This window comes from Melopsittacus undulatus, chromosome 2, assembly GCF_012275295.1.
Source record: "Melopsittacus undulatus isolate bMelUnd1 chromosome 2, bMelUnd1.mat.Z, whole genome shotgun sequence".
Taxonomy (NCBI): domain Eukaryota; kingdom Metazoa; phylum Chordata; class Aves; order Psittaciformes; family Psittaculidae; genus Melopsittacus; species Melopsittacus undulatus.
The window spans coordinates 99,339,296-99,353,175 of NC_047528.1; the positions used below are offsets into that span (position 1 = coordinate 99,339,296).

The 13,880-nt window shown below is 39.3% G+C and overlaps 1 protein-coding gene across 1 annotated transcript in view; it reads right to left on the reverse strand.

The window, feature by feature from the left end:
- The window catches only part of CHODL (chondrolectin), a 29,313-nt gene extending 19,247 nt beyond the window's left edge, over positions 1-10,066 (reverse strand). Inside the window, exon 1 of the mRNA XM_005151776.2 lies at positions 9,976-10,066. Coding sequence (XP_005151833.1) covers positions 9,976-10,066 — 91 coding nt within the window. The remainder of the gene's footprint in view (positions 1-9,975) is intronic.
- Between the last annotated feature and the right edge of the window lie 3,814 nt (positions 10,067-13,880).

The window sequence follows — 13,880 nt, forward strand, 5'->3', positions numbered from 1 at the left end:
TTAGTCCTCCCTTCAGCATGAGACCAAAAATTTAGTTTAGTAAGATCTAAGAACTCATTCTTACTGTCTTTCCTATTTCTAAAACTGCAAGTTTGGATCTCCCCAGTGTACTTAATGGAAATGTCTCCAGGTTTGTTCTTTCTATCCTTTCTGTGAACACCAGCCATACAACACAGCTTTGGTCATTTCCCTCAGCCTTAGCAGCTCTAGCTGCGTACCGCAGAGAACCTCATCTGGCTGAAAAGCACTTGCACTCACTTTGTCTCACCATCCCGTTAGCTGAAGAAAGTAAGTGTACAGTACTTGCTCTAAGAAGTGCTAGCTACCATTTCCATCTATATGAATTAGTTTTCGTCTTTGCATGTCACAAAGCTGCTCCATACTAGAATGTTTTGATATCAACATTAAAACAAAGATAGCTTTTAGCTGAAATACTAGATGCCTAGTTAAAACATTTCTGCAGGAATAAAAAAAAAAATATCTTTCAAGAAAAGGAGAAATGAGCAAATTCTCAGCTACTATTTCAATCAATTATGTCTCCATTGTATTTTAATAATGATGCTTCATTAAACAGAAATAATAGGTTCTTTGGTCTGTCTTGACAGAAGTTATAACAAAATGTCATTTCAAAGCAAAATTACTGATAAAGTAGCCAGGCTCAAAGGCACATCTCCCTAAGAGCATCAGGCTCAGTCCTAACTACTACATCCCCAAGGACCATGAGAGGCACAAAGGCTATCTTGAGTAACACACATGATTCATCTGGAAGTTTTGAACATGTCATATAGAAGATAAGCTCCCTGCTGGTAAATCCCATCCCTCTTCTTTAACTGCATAAAACAGCCTACAGTCCAGGGTCTGCTATCATTAGCATCCACCTAGATTAGAGGGGAATAGCTGCTGCATGTGCAAAGCATATGTGAGGAGATAAGGAATGCACAAATGTAGGAAAGTCCATTATGTCTTCACGCTGCAACTTTCTTCTTCTCAAGATAAAGGGTTCAGCAGAAAACAGAGGAGCATTTGGTACAAAGAAATGTGATATATTTAACATTAACCAGAGTCCCAAAGGCCAGCATAATGCTGATGGAGGCCTCTGAAAATAAAGTAACAAAATAAAAATAAGAGGGCTTAAGTGAAAGTGATCATGAAATAATAGCAAGACAGAAATCTATGTGAATTAACCAAAATATTTCACTGGCCAGATAATATTTCTCTGCTTGCCTTGGTATTGGGCTTGTGTGAGGACACCGACCTCTGAGGCTGTATAACCAGCATGCAGGACACTGTGCACAATTTGTTTACACCTGCCCCTGTGTCACTAGGTGCTCCTTCAAGGTCTAGTAATGCACTTCAGAACACGGTCAGTAAGAGGCTAAAAGATACTACATTTTCCTAATCACATTTTGATTCAAAGCTGATGCATCTTGTCAACTGACCTTTGTATCACCAGTCAGATTTTATGGGTTCAGCTGCTGATCATGTTTTGCTATATTATGTTACTGCAGTTGATGTTCTACTGCATCATATTTGTCTCCAACTATTGAATTTGTTTTTTCTGATGATTCATATGACTTAAAAAAAAATACTACTGTGGTAAGATTTCATAATTATATTGCCTTCAATTATGATAAAAGCAAATTGCCATCTTCTCTACCAAAATTTGTAATACTGAAAACACATTCTCCAGTTGAGTCAATATTCAAATCACAGATGTTGCTCAGCTCACACTTCTGAGCAGCTTAAGGAATTCTGTGTCCACAAATTTGCCATTTAAATACAAACTGGCATACAGATATTATGTTAGCCTGCATTTATCTGTATTAATATCTTCATAGCTCACTCTTCCATACCTTTTTTCCTCCCAGCATCCTAATAATTAAGCCCAAACAGAGAAGATAAATTTGTTATCAATTTAAACTTTTTCTGGATTAGAGGTTATGATCAATTGTCATAACAGTTTCTTTAATTTTCTTTTGTGAAGAACATTCAAAAGTTCCAAGTCCCTTTTAACAGCTTAGATAAAATAATTGACAGCCACATTTGCCTATTAAGTAGCTTTATTTCAGATATACATGTGCAGAGACAGACACTTTGTATGCATCTTATCATACAGTCATTAGCATGTAGACAATGTCTAAGATGGTTTAATAGAGGCTGGCTCCAAACTCTCTTAAGCAAAACTCATCCACAGCCAGACTTATTACAATATTTGAAAGAAGGGAGACCCTTTCTTGATAAATGCTTAGGAAATAACATGTAAAAATTATAGATGTATAGACAGCATGTGTGAAATCATAGGTAAAAGGCAAATTCTTTCTATTCTCTCTCAGTCACAGCCCAGCTAACCTATCTTTAGCCATTAACCTCTCATATCTTGTGAAATAGCAAAGATTATGATAGAGGTCTTCAGACACCAGCCAAACAACCATCTCTAGGATTAATGCAACTCTTGCAGAGAAAAACAGGGCATGATGGAAGTTTTAAGTAAAAAGAAAGTACTGCATTAAACCATTCATACACAGATTTAGTAGTCATTCAGAATATGAAGCTACACAAGAAGTATGTCCCAGTCCAGTCTGTTTTCTTTATTTTCTTTCTTTGCCATGGGAATCGATTTTCACTTAATTTTTTGCTGAAATACAGCAAATTTTCACCTGTATGTTGGTCTTTACTAGCTAGTTATGCTGTTGCGTTTCCAAGTGCTTTTGAGGACAAGTAGTTGTCTTGGTTATTTCTGAATTCCAACTGTTCTAAATAGATCCAGAACAGCTACATTTTTACAAAACCCAAGCGATCAGAAAGGGGAGCCTGTTTGTAAAGGAGCATCGGGCAGTGCTAATTTAAATGTTAAAGAATATCACTGATCACTGACACCTAGATTTTGCCATCTGGCTGAATACAAATGCAATTAAAATGAAATCTGAGAGCTTCCCTGCATATTGCTGCAAGATAGCTGGTTACTAAAATATATGATTAAAAAAATTACATATAAACACTGATGACAAGTACTGAACTAAACAGATTGTTTTGGTGGAGGTTTGTTAAAGCCTCCATGGGCTCAGAACCTGCACTGTTCTAGGTCTTGGGAAGATGCAAGCCAGGAATCCTTGTCTTGCAAAACACAGGTAAGCTTTTTGTTATGTTGAATAAAGTGCTGGGAGGTTTTGTCTTCCCCAAAGCAGACAAGTTTGTCTGGATTTTTAAAATCAGGGATGTGGGATTTCATATAAAAGCTTGGTCTTGTGCTGGCAACTTGAATACCTGCCCACATGAAAAGCTGCCGTCTTCACCAAGAAGTGATAGGATTATTCAGTCATTTAACAAAGAAAACAATACACACATTTATTTCTTAGCTAGCTTCTCAGCCCTGGCACACATGGCAGGGATTTCAGGCCAATGATAATGGAGCAGTAAAGAAGTAGCTTGATGTCTAAATATCATTAGAGGTTAATCAACACTTCAACATCCATAATTACCCTTGCAGGAAAACATACGATTTCAATTATGCAAATCAATACAGGGTGTTTTCAACTGGAAAATAAATATCCATTTTTATGAAACAGTTCTAGTCACTGATTCAAGTGATAGGTCAGTGTCAAAAAAAAAAAAGCCCAACTACAAAGCATTTCCCAAGTACTACTTTTTTCTCCCCAGTCATATCAGTAAAACCCTGACAGTTTTCCTTTCCTCTATGTGAAAAATACCCACTTTTTGGCAGCAGCTCCATTTCAGGTATCTAGAACATCATAAATTTAAAGCCTGAGATCCATTTAGCTTTTCCTGTAATAGCAGTTTTCCATTCTTCTCATCATGTGAACTTTACAGGTATATATATATATATCATAGGGCTGATCATGGCAGAGAGCCACTTGCTTCTACAAGGGGCCAGTTCACAGCTGCACTATCCTAAGGGTTCATGAAAAGTGACGACATATTTGCTAAGACAACACCCTAAAAACAGCAAGCTGCCTTCTCTTTTCCAATATTAAAAGGAAGCCAAGACTGGTGTCAGAGCTATATTTTTCTCCTGTCTTTGCAAGGTCTAGCAACATTGCCACTGTGAGCAATGCAAGCTCCTTAGCATTGGCATCCTCAGAGATGACAGACTTGCATTCCAACATGGTACAATCTGCATCTTCTCAACTTACAAGAAAAAAAAAGTCACCATGAGTATAGGACATGGAACAAAAACATACATACTCAGGACTTCAGTTGCCCTGACAACAAATTATGTTAAAAAAAATATTAAAAACTACCCAAAGTATAACATTCTTCATGGGTATAAATAACACTATTCACTTCCACAGATCCAAGCAGACAAGCCAATGATAAAACCCAAATGTGCATGGAAACTCTTTGAGCCTTTTCAAAATAAGATGAAATATGATGTGTTAGATAGATCTACACATCTACAAGACTACTCCAGGATGTGTATTATTCACACAGGACTCAAAAAAAACAAAACCAGAAGTCTTACATACACAAACACTAACATAATTTTTCTATATATCATTAGCCTAAAGACACACAAGAGTGTTCCAACATTCCAGCTGTATTTTTATGTACATATATATAGAGAGAGAGATTAGATATATGGGGGGGAGGTAAATACTGACACAAACACTAACAAGACTGGCAAATTACGTCCCTTCATCAGTAACTTTCTGCGTAGCTGTAAAGACCAGAACAGGCTTCCCAGATACTTTTAAGACAGACATAATATGGCAGCTAGTAAATTGTTGTTAGCATGTTGTGGAATAGACTTGACAAAAACTGTCAAGTCTGAATGGCTTAAGTATAATGTGTACCAGCCTAGGGGAGAAGGGAATATTCTTACTCTCCTATCCCCAAACCGGCAGGCATTTTCACACATACCTAACGTCAATAAATTCCCCCAACAGGATTTCTCACAGGCATAAACTTAAGCACTTCTGACAGTTCCTTCTGCTTGCTCATTTCTTGTCTCTAGAAGAAAATAGTTCATAGAACTTTGGTTGTTAAAATATACTCATCAGTCATCATCCAGAGCAAGCATCATCCATTCTCTTATTCTTTTTCAGTGGAATTTGAATGCCTTTTTCCAAGTGTACTTTCACAGATTTGTTACCAAGACACCTGTATGTGCCATGAGATGTGGGTGAAATTTATATATATGGACGTGAAATTATATTTATTTCTGTGGCTTATGGACTTAAAGTTTCCCTGGATGGAACAAGTTATATGCGTCTTAGTACATTATTGCAACAAGGTTCCCACCTTTCTGCAGTGGTTCAACAATTCAAGTTCAAAGGAAAGTAACAGGCAAATCCTTGCTCATTCACCCTCTACTAAAAAACTAGGGAAAAAAAAACAAACCAATCCATATAGGATCTTAGAAGTGGTGACAGTTCACTTAAGGCAAAAACAGAAGGGACCTGTGAGAGGAAGAGAATTAAGTTAGAATATTTTTCTCTTCAGGTAAATAATCTTTCATTATGAAAGTCAAATGAAGGTAAAGCATAATTGGTTAATTCACGTAACATGTATACAACCCTGTATGGGAGGGAACTGTTGAGATATACAGGGGGATTCATCCTCACCAAAATTTAGTTATTCACAATGTACCTGTCTATAGCTGAGCTGGATCCCTGACCTCACTGTGTAGACAACTGAAAGAAACAGGCATTTTTATGGTGTAGCTGCAGTATTTTCCAGACCTATTTTTAAGTGAAATTAACCAACATAAAAATACTGATTTTTTTCCTTCATTGCTTATAAAGTGAGTCAAGAGTTATTAGCCGTTTACTGCAGCTACATTTAGATTTAGTTAGGCCTCATTATTTCTTAAGACTACTTGGAACTGAAGGTCCCACTGTCTGAGTGGTGAGTGTAGGGACTGCTTCAGCAAGAGGCTCAAATAATTTCCAACTAATGAGTGACAGGTATGAGTACGGGATTACAGTGTAGAAATTATCAAGGCATTACTTCCTCTTACTTATTTCACATTAGCACTATACATTCTTTTCCGATTCGTGAGAGATTTCCAAGTAGAAAGTCATTATGAGAGTTAGTTTCAAATAGTAGTGCTGTACAGAGCACTTCATGAACCAAAGCATGTTTACCTTCAAAAAAAAATCTTATAGTCAGGCTTGTTGAAGCTTGAGAAGAGAAGGCTCTTGGGAGACCCCAAGTATTTATCTACCATCATGCATCTCTGGTTATCAAAACTGTATTCTTATCTGAGAGTCTCAGCAGTTTACCTAATATAAAGTGTCTTTCACAGGGCATTATGGAATTTCCTGGATCGGAGCAAGCTGTGTTTAGCAGAAATATGTATTATGTCCAAGACTCATAACTTTATTTCACTTTAAGAACCTAGATCATTGATTTGTCCCCAGGCAGCCACTGCTTAGAATAGGTGTATAAGGAGATGAATTAATAAAGACATCCTGGGGAGTTAAGTGCCCAGCTTCCCCAGCAGTCATCAGAGTTTCAGCATTAATGATTTCTGAGACCTACAAATGAACAAAAAGATCCTGTACCATGTGGTCATGCATGTCCATTAAAAGCTTTTCTAATATGGAAATTAATGTTGGGCATTCATAACAAAACGTTATTTCAATGCACAACAATGTATATGTATCCTGTAGATAAGACTAGAAGTGTGTTTTCAAATTACACCTTCTCAAATTCTGAGCTACAAATGTAAGTGTAGCCAAAAGTTAACAGTCCATGCCAACCAACAAAAAAACAAAACCCACTGAACAAAAACAGTAGGTTTCATCCACAGAACATACTGAAAGTCTGACAGACAAAACTCAGGTGTAATAAGCAGGCCAACCCAATTGAACTAAATTAAATTGTGCTTTTTGAGAAAGGGTTTGTTATCCCTATTCAATTCATTACCAATAAAGATACTTCTTTGATTATCTTACTTTACAATATTTTATGACCAACTCAAATCTGGTCATAGCTGTGCGAATTAACATATCCACACCCTTAAAGGCAACTGAAGCAAGTAAGCCTACAGTTTAGGGGCAACTCTTGCTGTTTCGTGGCTCACCAAATGTTTTTCTTCATTTAATACTTCACATAAATACTTTACACAAAAATAGATACCTATTGCTTTAAAATAATGTATCAGTTTTTAATCTGCAGTGATGAATAACAGTAACAAAAAGCCAATTTTAAAACCCATAGAAATAAAGAGAGCAAACTGCAGTCACTAAGCTATAACATCTATGATTAATATATAGGCAGTTAAATGATTAGTAATAAGATTAGCTTGCATCTTTCCTGCCCAATAGATACTTAAAGTAATTGCATCTTTGCAAATTGCATTATCATCACTTCATGTTCATTGTGATGTCATGGGACAGCAAGGCAGACTCAGCAGTTTCTCCTGAGCCTGCTTTGATTTTTTTTTTCTTTAAGAATCAATTCTCTGGCAACACTAAATACTCTGATGTGGAGGCTTGTGAGCACTGCTCTCAAAACACCTAATTGCATTAAAAATTACAAGGCATTTGTATTACTTCTCTCCAACAATTCCCAAATTAAAGATGACAAAGAAATAACACCTAAATGTGAATTGTTTGATGCCAATAACCATCTAAATTACAACCTAGGAAAATTAACAAACTTCGAAAAAAGAAACAGAAAATCTTTACCTAAGGAAATGGAATTTTGAGAAGTTTGATCTTTCCTTCTCTGCTCTCTTGACACTTTGATTAAAATGGCTGCAATTTTGCATTTAGGCCTGCTACAAACTTTCTGCAGTAAATGGGCTTTCCACAAGGTCCAATCAGCGCTCAAGTCAATTTCAGGTATACTTTAATGTGAGTAATAAGAATCACATATTTAATTTACTTGGAATGAGAACAGTGAGATGGCTATTCTAGATTATCTTTGAAGCATAAACCTGCAGCTTGTCAGAAACAAGTCTGTTAAGATGTAGGCTTAAAATCTGAAATGAGAACCTGTTTAAGTCCAGACTGATGGTTCTTCTACAATATAGACAGATACGCTAGAGGGAAGTCAGGCGCACAGCAAACACTGCCCAATGATTCAAAATTACTATTTCTTGTCTGAAAAAATACCAGCTACTGCTAGTACTAGACCAATCCATGTGCATGTGTGACAGGAAAGGGGTGTGGTCCTTGGGAAGGGTTTGTGGTTGGGGAGAACTTCTCCTGGCAGTCTATCAGAATGTTCTGGCATAAGCATGCTAGTTATCTTTGGCTGTTATAATCTAAAGAATCTTTATCTCATGAATACTACTTCAGGTAATACCTGATAGAACAGACATGGTTCCTTCTGTAAGATGCTTAAAATCCTCTCCTATATCCTACCAGCCACGTATTAGCTACATAATACAGTGACATGAGACTCATCATACGCTTTGAAATGCTTCAGGGAAATACGGGGTAGAGCCTGAACCCTTTCAAAACCCCAAAGACTTCTATGCATCTAGGAACAGCTTGACTAAGCACTATACATATACTACACATTGTTAAAAAAAGCTGCACATCTACGCAGTTTCCTTCAGCTGTAAGATTAATGGACAGGACTTAACCACACATGGACCCTTGTGCTGAGGCTAGTAATGCAAAATGCATCTTGTGGATGAGTAATCTTCACTTTTAATTGAAGTAACAGTGTTACATAGTATCCATTGAAATTGTTAAACTAGGAGCTTTTCTGTACCATATATGACTGTACAATTAAGAGCTTTGCTGTATCATATATGACTGTATAATTCACATAACAGAGGTACATGAAATATTCCAGGGTACACTTTAGGCACTACTACTTAGTTATTACTTCCTGGAAGATATAGTTTCACCAAAAGTCCAACAGCACATCTCGGTTCTGCACAGGAACCTGCTTCGAGTAAGACATCACCAAAACAGTAAGTGACTGTACTCCAACAGCAACTACAAAAATTGTCTGAATGCAAGAAACAAATGTTTGCTACAAAAAAGTAAAAACAAAAAAAAACAGAAAAAAAATTCTTGACACACTACTGTTACAGCCTCTGAAACAACTGTATACATATCATGTGTATTGTCCTGGAATAAATCTGTAAAAAGGCATGCTCTTACATATATACAAATATTTACACACACAATTTTTTAACAAGTGCAGTCAAGTGTGCAAATCTTTGTTTCAAGGCAGATGTACGGATGTGCTTGCACATACAATGTGCCTCTCCAACAGCCTGTCAGCTCTAGCTTGCAGCGTTTGCTCCAAAGCACAACCTGAAAAAAAATATTCAGCAGCTTCTAAACATACGCACCTGTGTGTTGGAAACATATAATGGGATGCCACAGCTCTTCCATTAAACCTAAGCTCAAATGTTAGATACAGGTTTCTGAAGTTCTGTCTTCCTCTCGATTTGACACTTGTAGACATATATGCACATAACAAAACTACTCACAATGTATGCTCTTAAAAGTTTGCTTTTTCCTTCTAGCTGTTTTATAAACAAAGAAACATTCCTGTATAGATGCAAACAATTCTCAATGTATAGCCGTCCCTCAGAAAGACGCTGTAGCAAGTACAAGCTCTTATCTTTTTAAACAATTAAAACGGAGCTACACTATGCAATCAATCACATCCCAAACTCTGCCTCTACAAGAGAGCATCCCGTACCGGTGGGAGCAGACCCAAGGCTGCTGCAGAGCTCCTGCCCCAAAGAGACACATCTACCTCCCTAGACCCAGAGGGCCTCGCGGGGGCCGGCAGAGGCTCCCCTTGTGCCCGGGCTGCTGCCGGAGCCTCCAAGGACCTGCCTAGGAGCAGGGGGTGCGCCAGGAGCTCGGCTCCGCTCCTCACCGACTTCACAGCTTGCCTCCAGCAAGTGGGTCATTTAACGCGGGGGTTCGCTTCCAGGTGTTCCCCTCCGTGGTTCCTGCTCCTCTCTGCGCTGAATCCCCCACACCGGCCCCAAGCCAAGCCCCATTTCCCCAACACACCAGCCCCGGCACTCACCGCTGAGGACGCGCCCAGCGAGACCCCCGGGCCCGCACAGCACGGCGGCAGCCAGCACCGCCGCCAGCCCCAGCCCACCTCCGGACCCCATAGCGACTGTCCCGCTCCCCTCCAAGAAGCGCTTAATGCAGGCCGATGCCTGCCAGTGAAGAAGGGGCACCCACTAGCCGGTCCGCCTCCACACCGCTTCCCGCCACTACCTCCCCTCCTTGCCGTGGCCCTGCCTATATCTGCTCCCCAGCAGAGGGACGGCCCAGGCGGGCGCCTGGGACCGCCCCCGCCCCCCGCAGGCCCCGACGGCGACAGGACCCATCCCCACCGCAGGGGAGGGGACACAGCCCAGGAGGTGCGCCTCCGGCTGGTGCTGAGGGTCCAGCCGTGGCGGAGCCGTGGGGCGCGGGTCCTGCTGTGAAGCAGCTTGGTTTCAAGCGGAGAGGGGACCAGCGTCCCTCCAGCGGCAGCCCCTCTTCCCCGGCAGCCGGAGCTGAGCAGGGGGCGGCTAAGGTGCCGGAGAGCGGCAGCCCGCTTGCTGCCGTCGGGACGGGCACCTCCCCCCCTGGGCTTGAGGCAGTCTTAGCAGCGGCTGCAGTCCAGCCCCACGCTATCGGGTCGTTCCGGGTTAGTAACTGTCTTACAGGCTGGTGAGTGCGAGCAAGACCTGGGTCCGTGTCATTTCCTATCTGCCAAAGGCTCTATAGGCTTCCCAGGTCTGTGTTTTCCCTAGCAAGAATAGAAATGTTCTACTGCCAAGGCACTAATGTATCAATCTATAGTCATATATACAGGTATATGTACTGGAAAGTTCCCTTCTGTTACTGCCCTTGAAGATACTGTAGTCAAATTCATATTACTGTCACTGAAAATGCATTGTGGTGATTCTTTGGACCTCTTCAAAGGACCACTTTGAAGACTTTGTTCTTCAAAGTCATGTTGTTAAGGGTTTTTTTTCTACAAATAACAGTTTGCAGATTTCTTTTATTACTTGTGTACTTGTGAATGCTTTCTTTTTAAATGAAATAGATAATTACAGATAGGTTTAAAGGACATCTCGTATGCATTTGATGGTTTGCCAGCCAACTTTCTCAGAACTCGACTAGAGTTCGTGCATATGTTTGATGTACTGATAAATATTTTCCCTTTGGATGTTTATAGCCAGATTTTGAAGTCAGTACATCTCGGATTACTATGGATTTCAAAACACTTGATGAATTTCGTAGCTACCTTTCTTACCAAAAAAAACCTTTCAGGTAGCAATGGGAAATTATTTCACTGTTGTGTTTTGCTACCAAATTTTTCAATTTAACAGAAGTTATTTATTTGTGTGACTGATACAGATTTTTTGATGTGTATTTTAGGCTTCAAGTAGTTTTTTCTATATTTGTAGGTAAGTTGAGCTGTGAGCTAAAACTGGTTGTACTGAACAACATATTCTGAAACAGAGAAAATCGCCATGGCACCTGAGATTCAACCTTTTTCTTCATGTAAAGCTGATGATATGCAGAAAGAGAAGAGCATGACCAAAACCTGAATGAATGCAATGACAAGTTTAAAACATGTTCAGTAATCAAAGCCTTTCAACCCTATATGCTTTTAACTTACTCCTATGTTGTAAATATGAGGGAGTTCAAGTTTGTCTGAATCATCTTGGATCCCAAGTGTTGTCCCAAAAGAATACGGGGGAAAATTAGAAAGATGTTAAAAGTTTTTTCAAGTGTAAAGTCTCCTCCTGTCTCAAAAATGACATATGGATAGTCAGGGATAAAACCCTCCAAATAGGTGGGAATCTTACGTTGAATACCACACATAGGCAATGAAAACGTCTTTTTCTTATGCCTTTGCAAAAACTTTGTTAGCTTGCCAGCTCCAAAAGCCACATTGAAATAAAATACTCATATATTCACACTGCTAAACTCTCCAGTCACCCACAACACCATCTCTTTTGCCATGGAATTAACAGCATGCAGAAGGAAACAAAACAAATTCTGTCTTTAGTAAATTACGCAGCACTTTTTTTGACATGCTTTATGCTGGTTTATTTGCCAAAATTGTGCATAGAGTGACTGTTCCTGGCATTCTGCTGAACTTTGCTGCACATCTCATCAATAAAGTCTTTTGGGAAAAAGGAAAAAAAAAAGAGTAAGTGCCATTGTGTTGAGACCAAACTGCATTTTCATAATTATCTGCAGAAACTTTCCAGGCTTGTCTTCATCTTACCTGCAGCCACTTGCTTCTTTCTGTCCTGAAGAAAGAAAACACAGAGCCCTGTGATGCTACTTTAGAGTCGTTTCCTGTAGTGACAACTAAGAAGCTACCTATTAATCTGTCTACTTTCCCTGTCCCTTTCATAGATGAAGTACACTTATTTTTTCAGGAAATGGTGATTTCACTTTCAGTTAAAAATAATTGCTTCCCAGAGCTGGCAACTGCATAATTTGCAATTGTTCATCTGGGCCTTCTAAACAATAGAAACAGAACTCAGTGCTGGGACTGGGTTTATGGCCTTTATAATTGTCATGGTTTGAGCATGTTTTGAGGGTGTTTTTGTTCAAGGTTTTCTTCCAGCCAGGTGGAGGAGGGGAGTCCGGGAGGAAGGAGAGACAGGGCACCTGACCCAGGCTAGCCAAAGAGGTATTCCATACCATAGCACGTGATGCCCAGGAGGCATACTGGGAAAGAGAAGGCTGGAGGGGAGAGCGGTGGAGGAAAATGGAGGAGGGAGCACATGGTGCTCGGCCGGGCAGGGTGGAGTGAGTTATGGGTCGGTGGCTGGTGGGGTGTTGTATTCTTTTCACTTGCTGTTTGCTGTATCATTATTATTTGTAGTAGTAAATGGCAGTAGGGGTTTTGTGTTATGCCTTAGCTATTAAACCGTTCTTATCTCAATCCGTGGGGGCTACATTCTTTGGATTCTCCTTCCTAACTCTCCGGGAGTAGGGAGACTTGATTTAAACCACGACAATAATACATTCACTTTGTTGATGCTGTGGTTTAATCCACAATGTACGAACATAAGATACAGTGTCATTAAGAACTGACTGAACAACTTAGAATTTTAACAAATGACAATAATTGTATTGCAACTCAGAACTGAGCAATGCAAAATTCAAGGTTCTGGCACGCAGAATATGAATAACTTCTAGTGCATTAAAAGTTTATAATGTTTATCGTGAAATCCTGATAACTCGTACATCAATGAAAGAACTCTGAAAAGTGGACTGTCTTTTCTCTAGCATCATAATTTAGCCACATTGCAAGGTTTTATTTCCTAATTTGAAGAATACAAAAGTACCAGGAGAATAGTTCAGCTGGACAAGCTTTCAAAATATTGTTATTTTCAAATCAGGGCTAGGTGCTTTTCAAAGGCAATTTTTAGTCTAAGGCAAATTTTTAGCCAAATCACAAAAGAAAATGGGTAAATTTGAGCAGTTCCATAAGGTAGCTAAATCACTGGACAACTTAATGGTATTTAGCCTGTCAATCTGTGAATAAATATGATCATTACATTCTGTTGTGGTTTTCCTATTGCTTTTTAAACACTTTAAAGATAATTTTTGGCCAGTCTGAAATATGATTACTATTTAGTGTCACTAGTCAATTCCAGAACAAGCCTAGAAGGGAAAAAAAAGAAATTTAAGTTGTAATAGTTGCCATTTGGGCTCTATTTTGCCATTCACCAGAGTGGTAGGGCTCTATACATTGCTTTCATGAAGTGCTGTTTAAAATCTGAGTTACAGCTGTTTGCGCACTTCATTTGTCAGCAATGATTATTTTAATTTTCATTTTCCCACTCATATGTAAAACCTTATATCATTTGCCCATGAGCCTAGATGATGCACTCTCTGAAGCTGCCCTGTTATACAACTGAAAGTAGGAAAGTAGGAAAAGGAATTTTATACATTTATCAT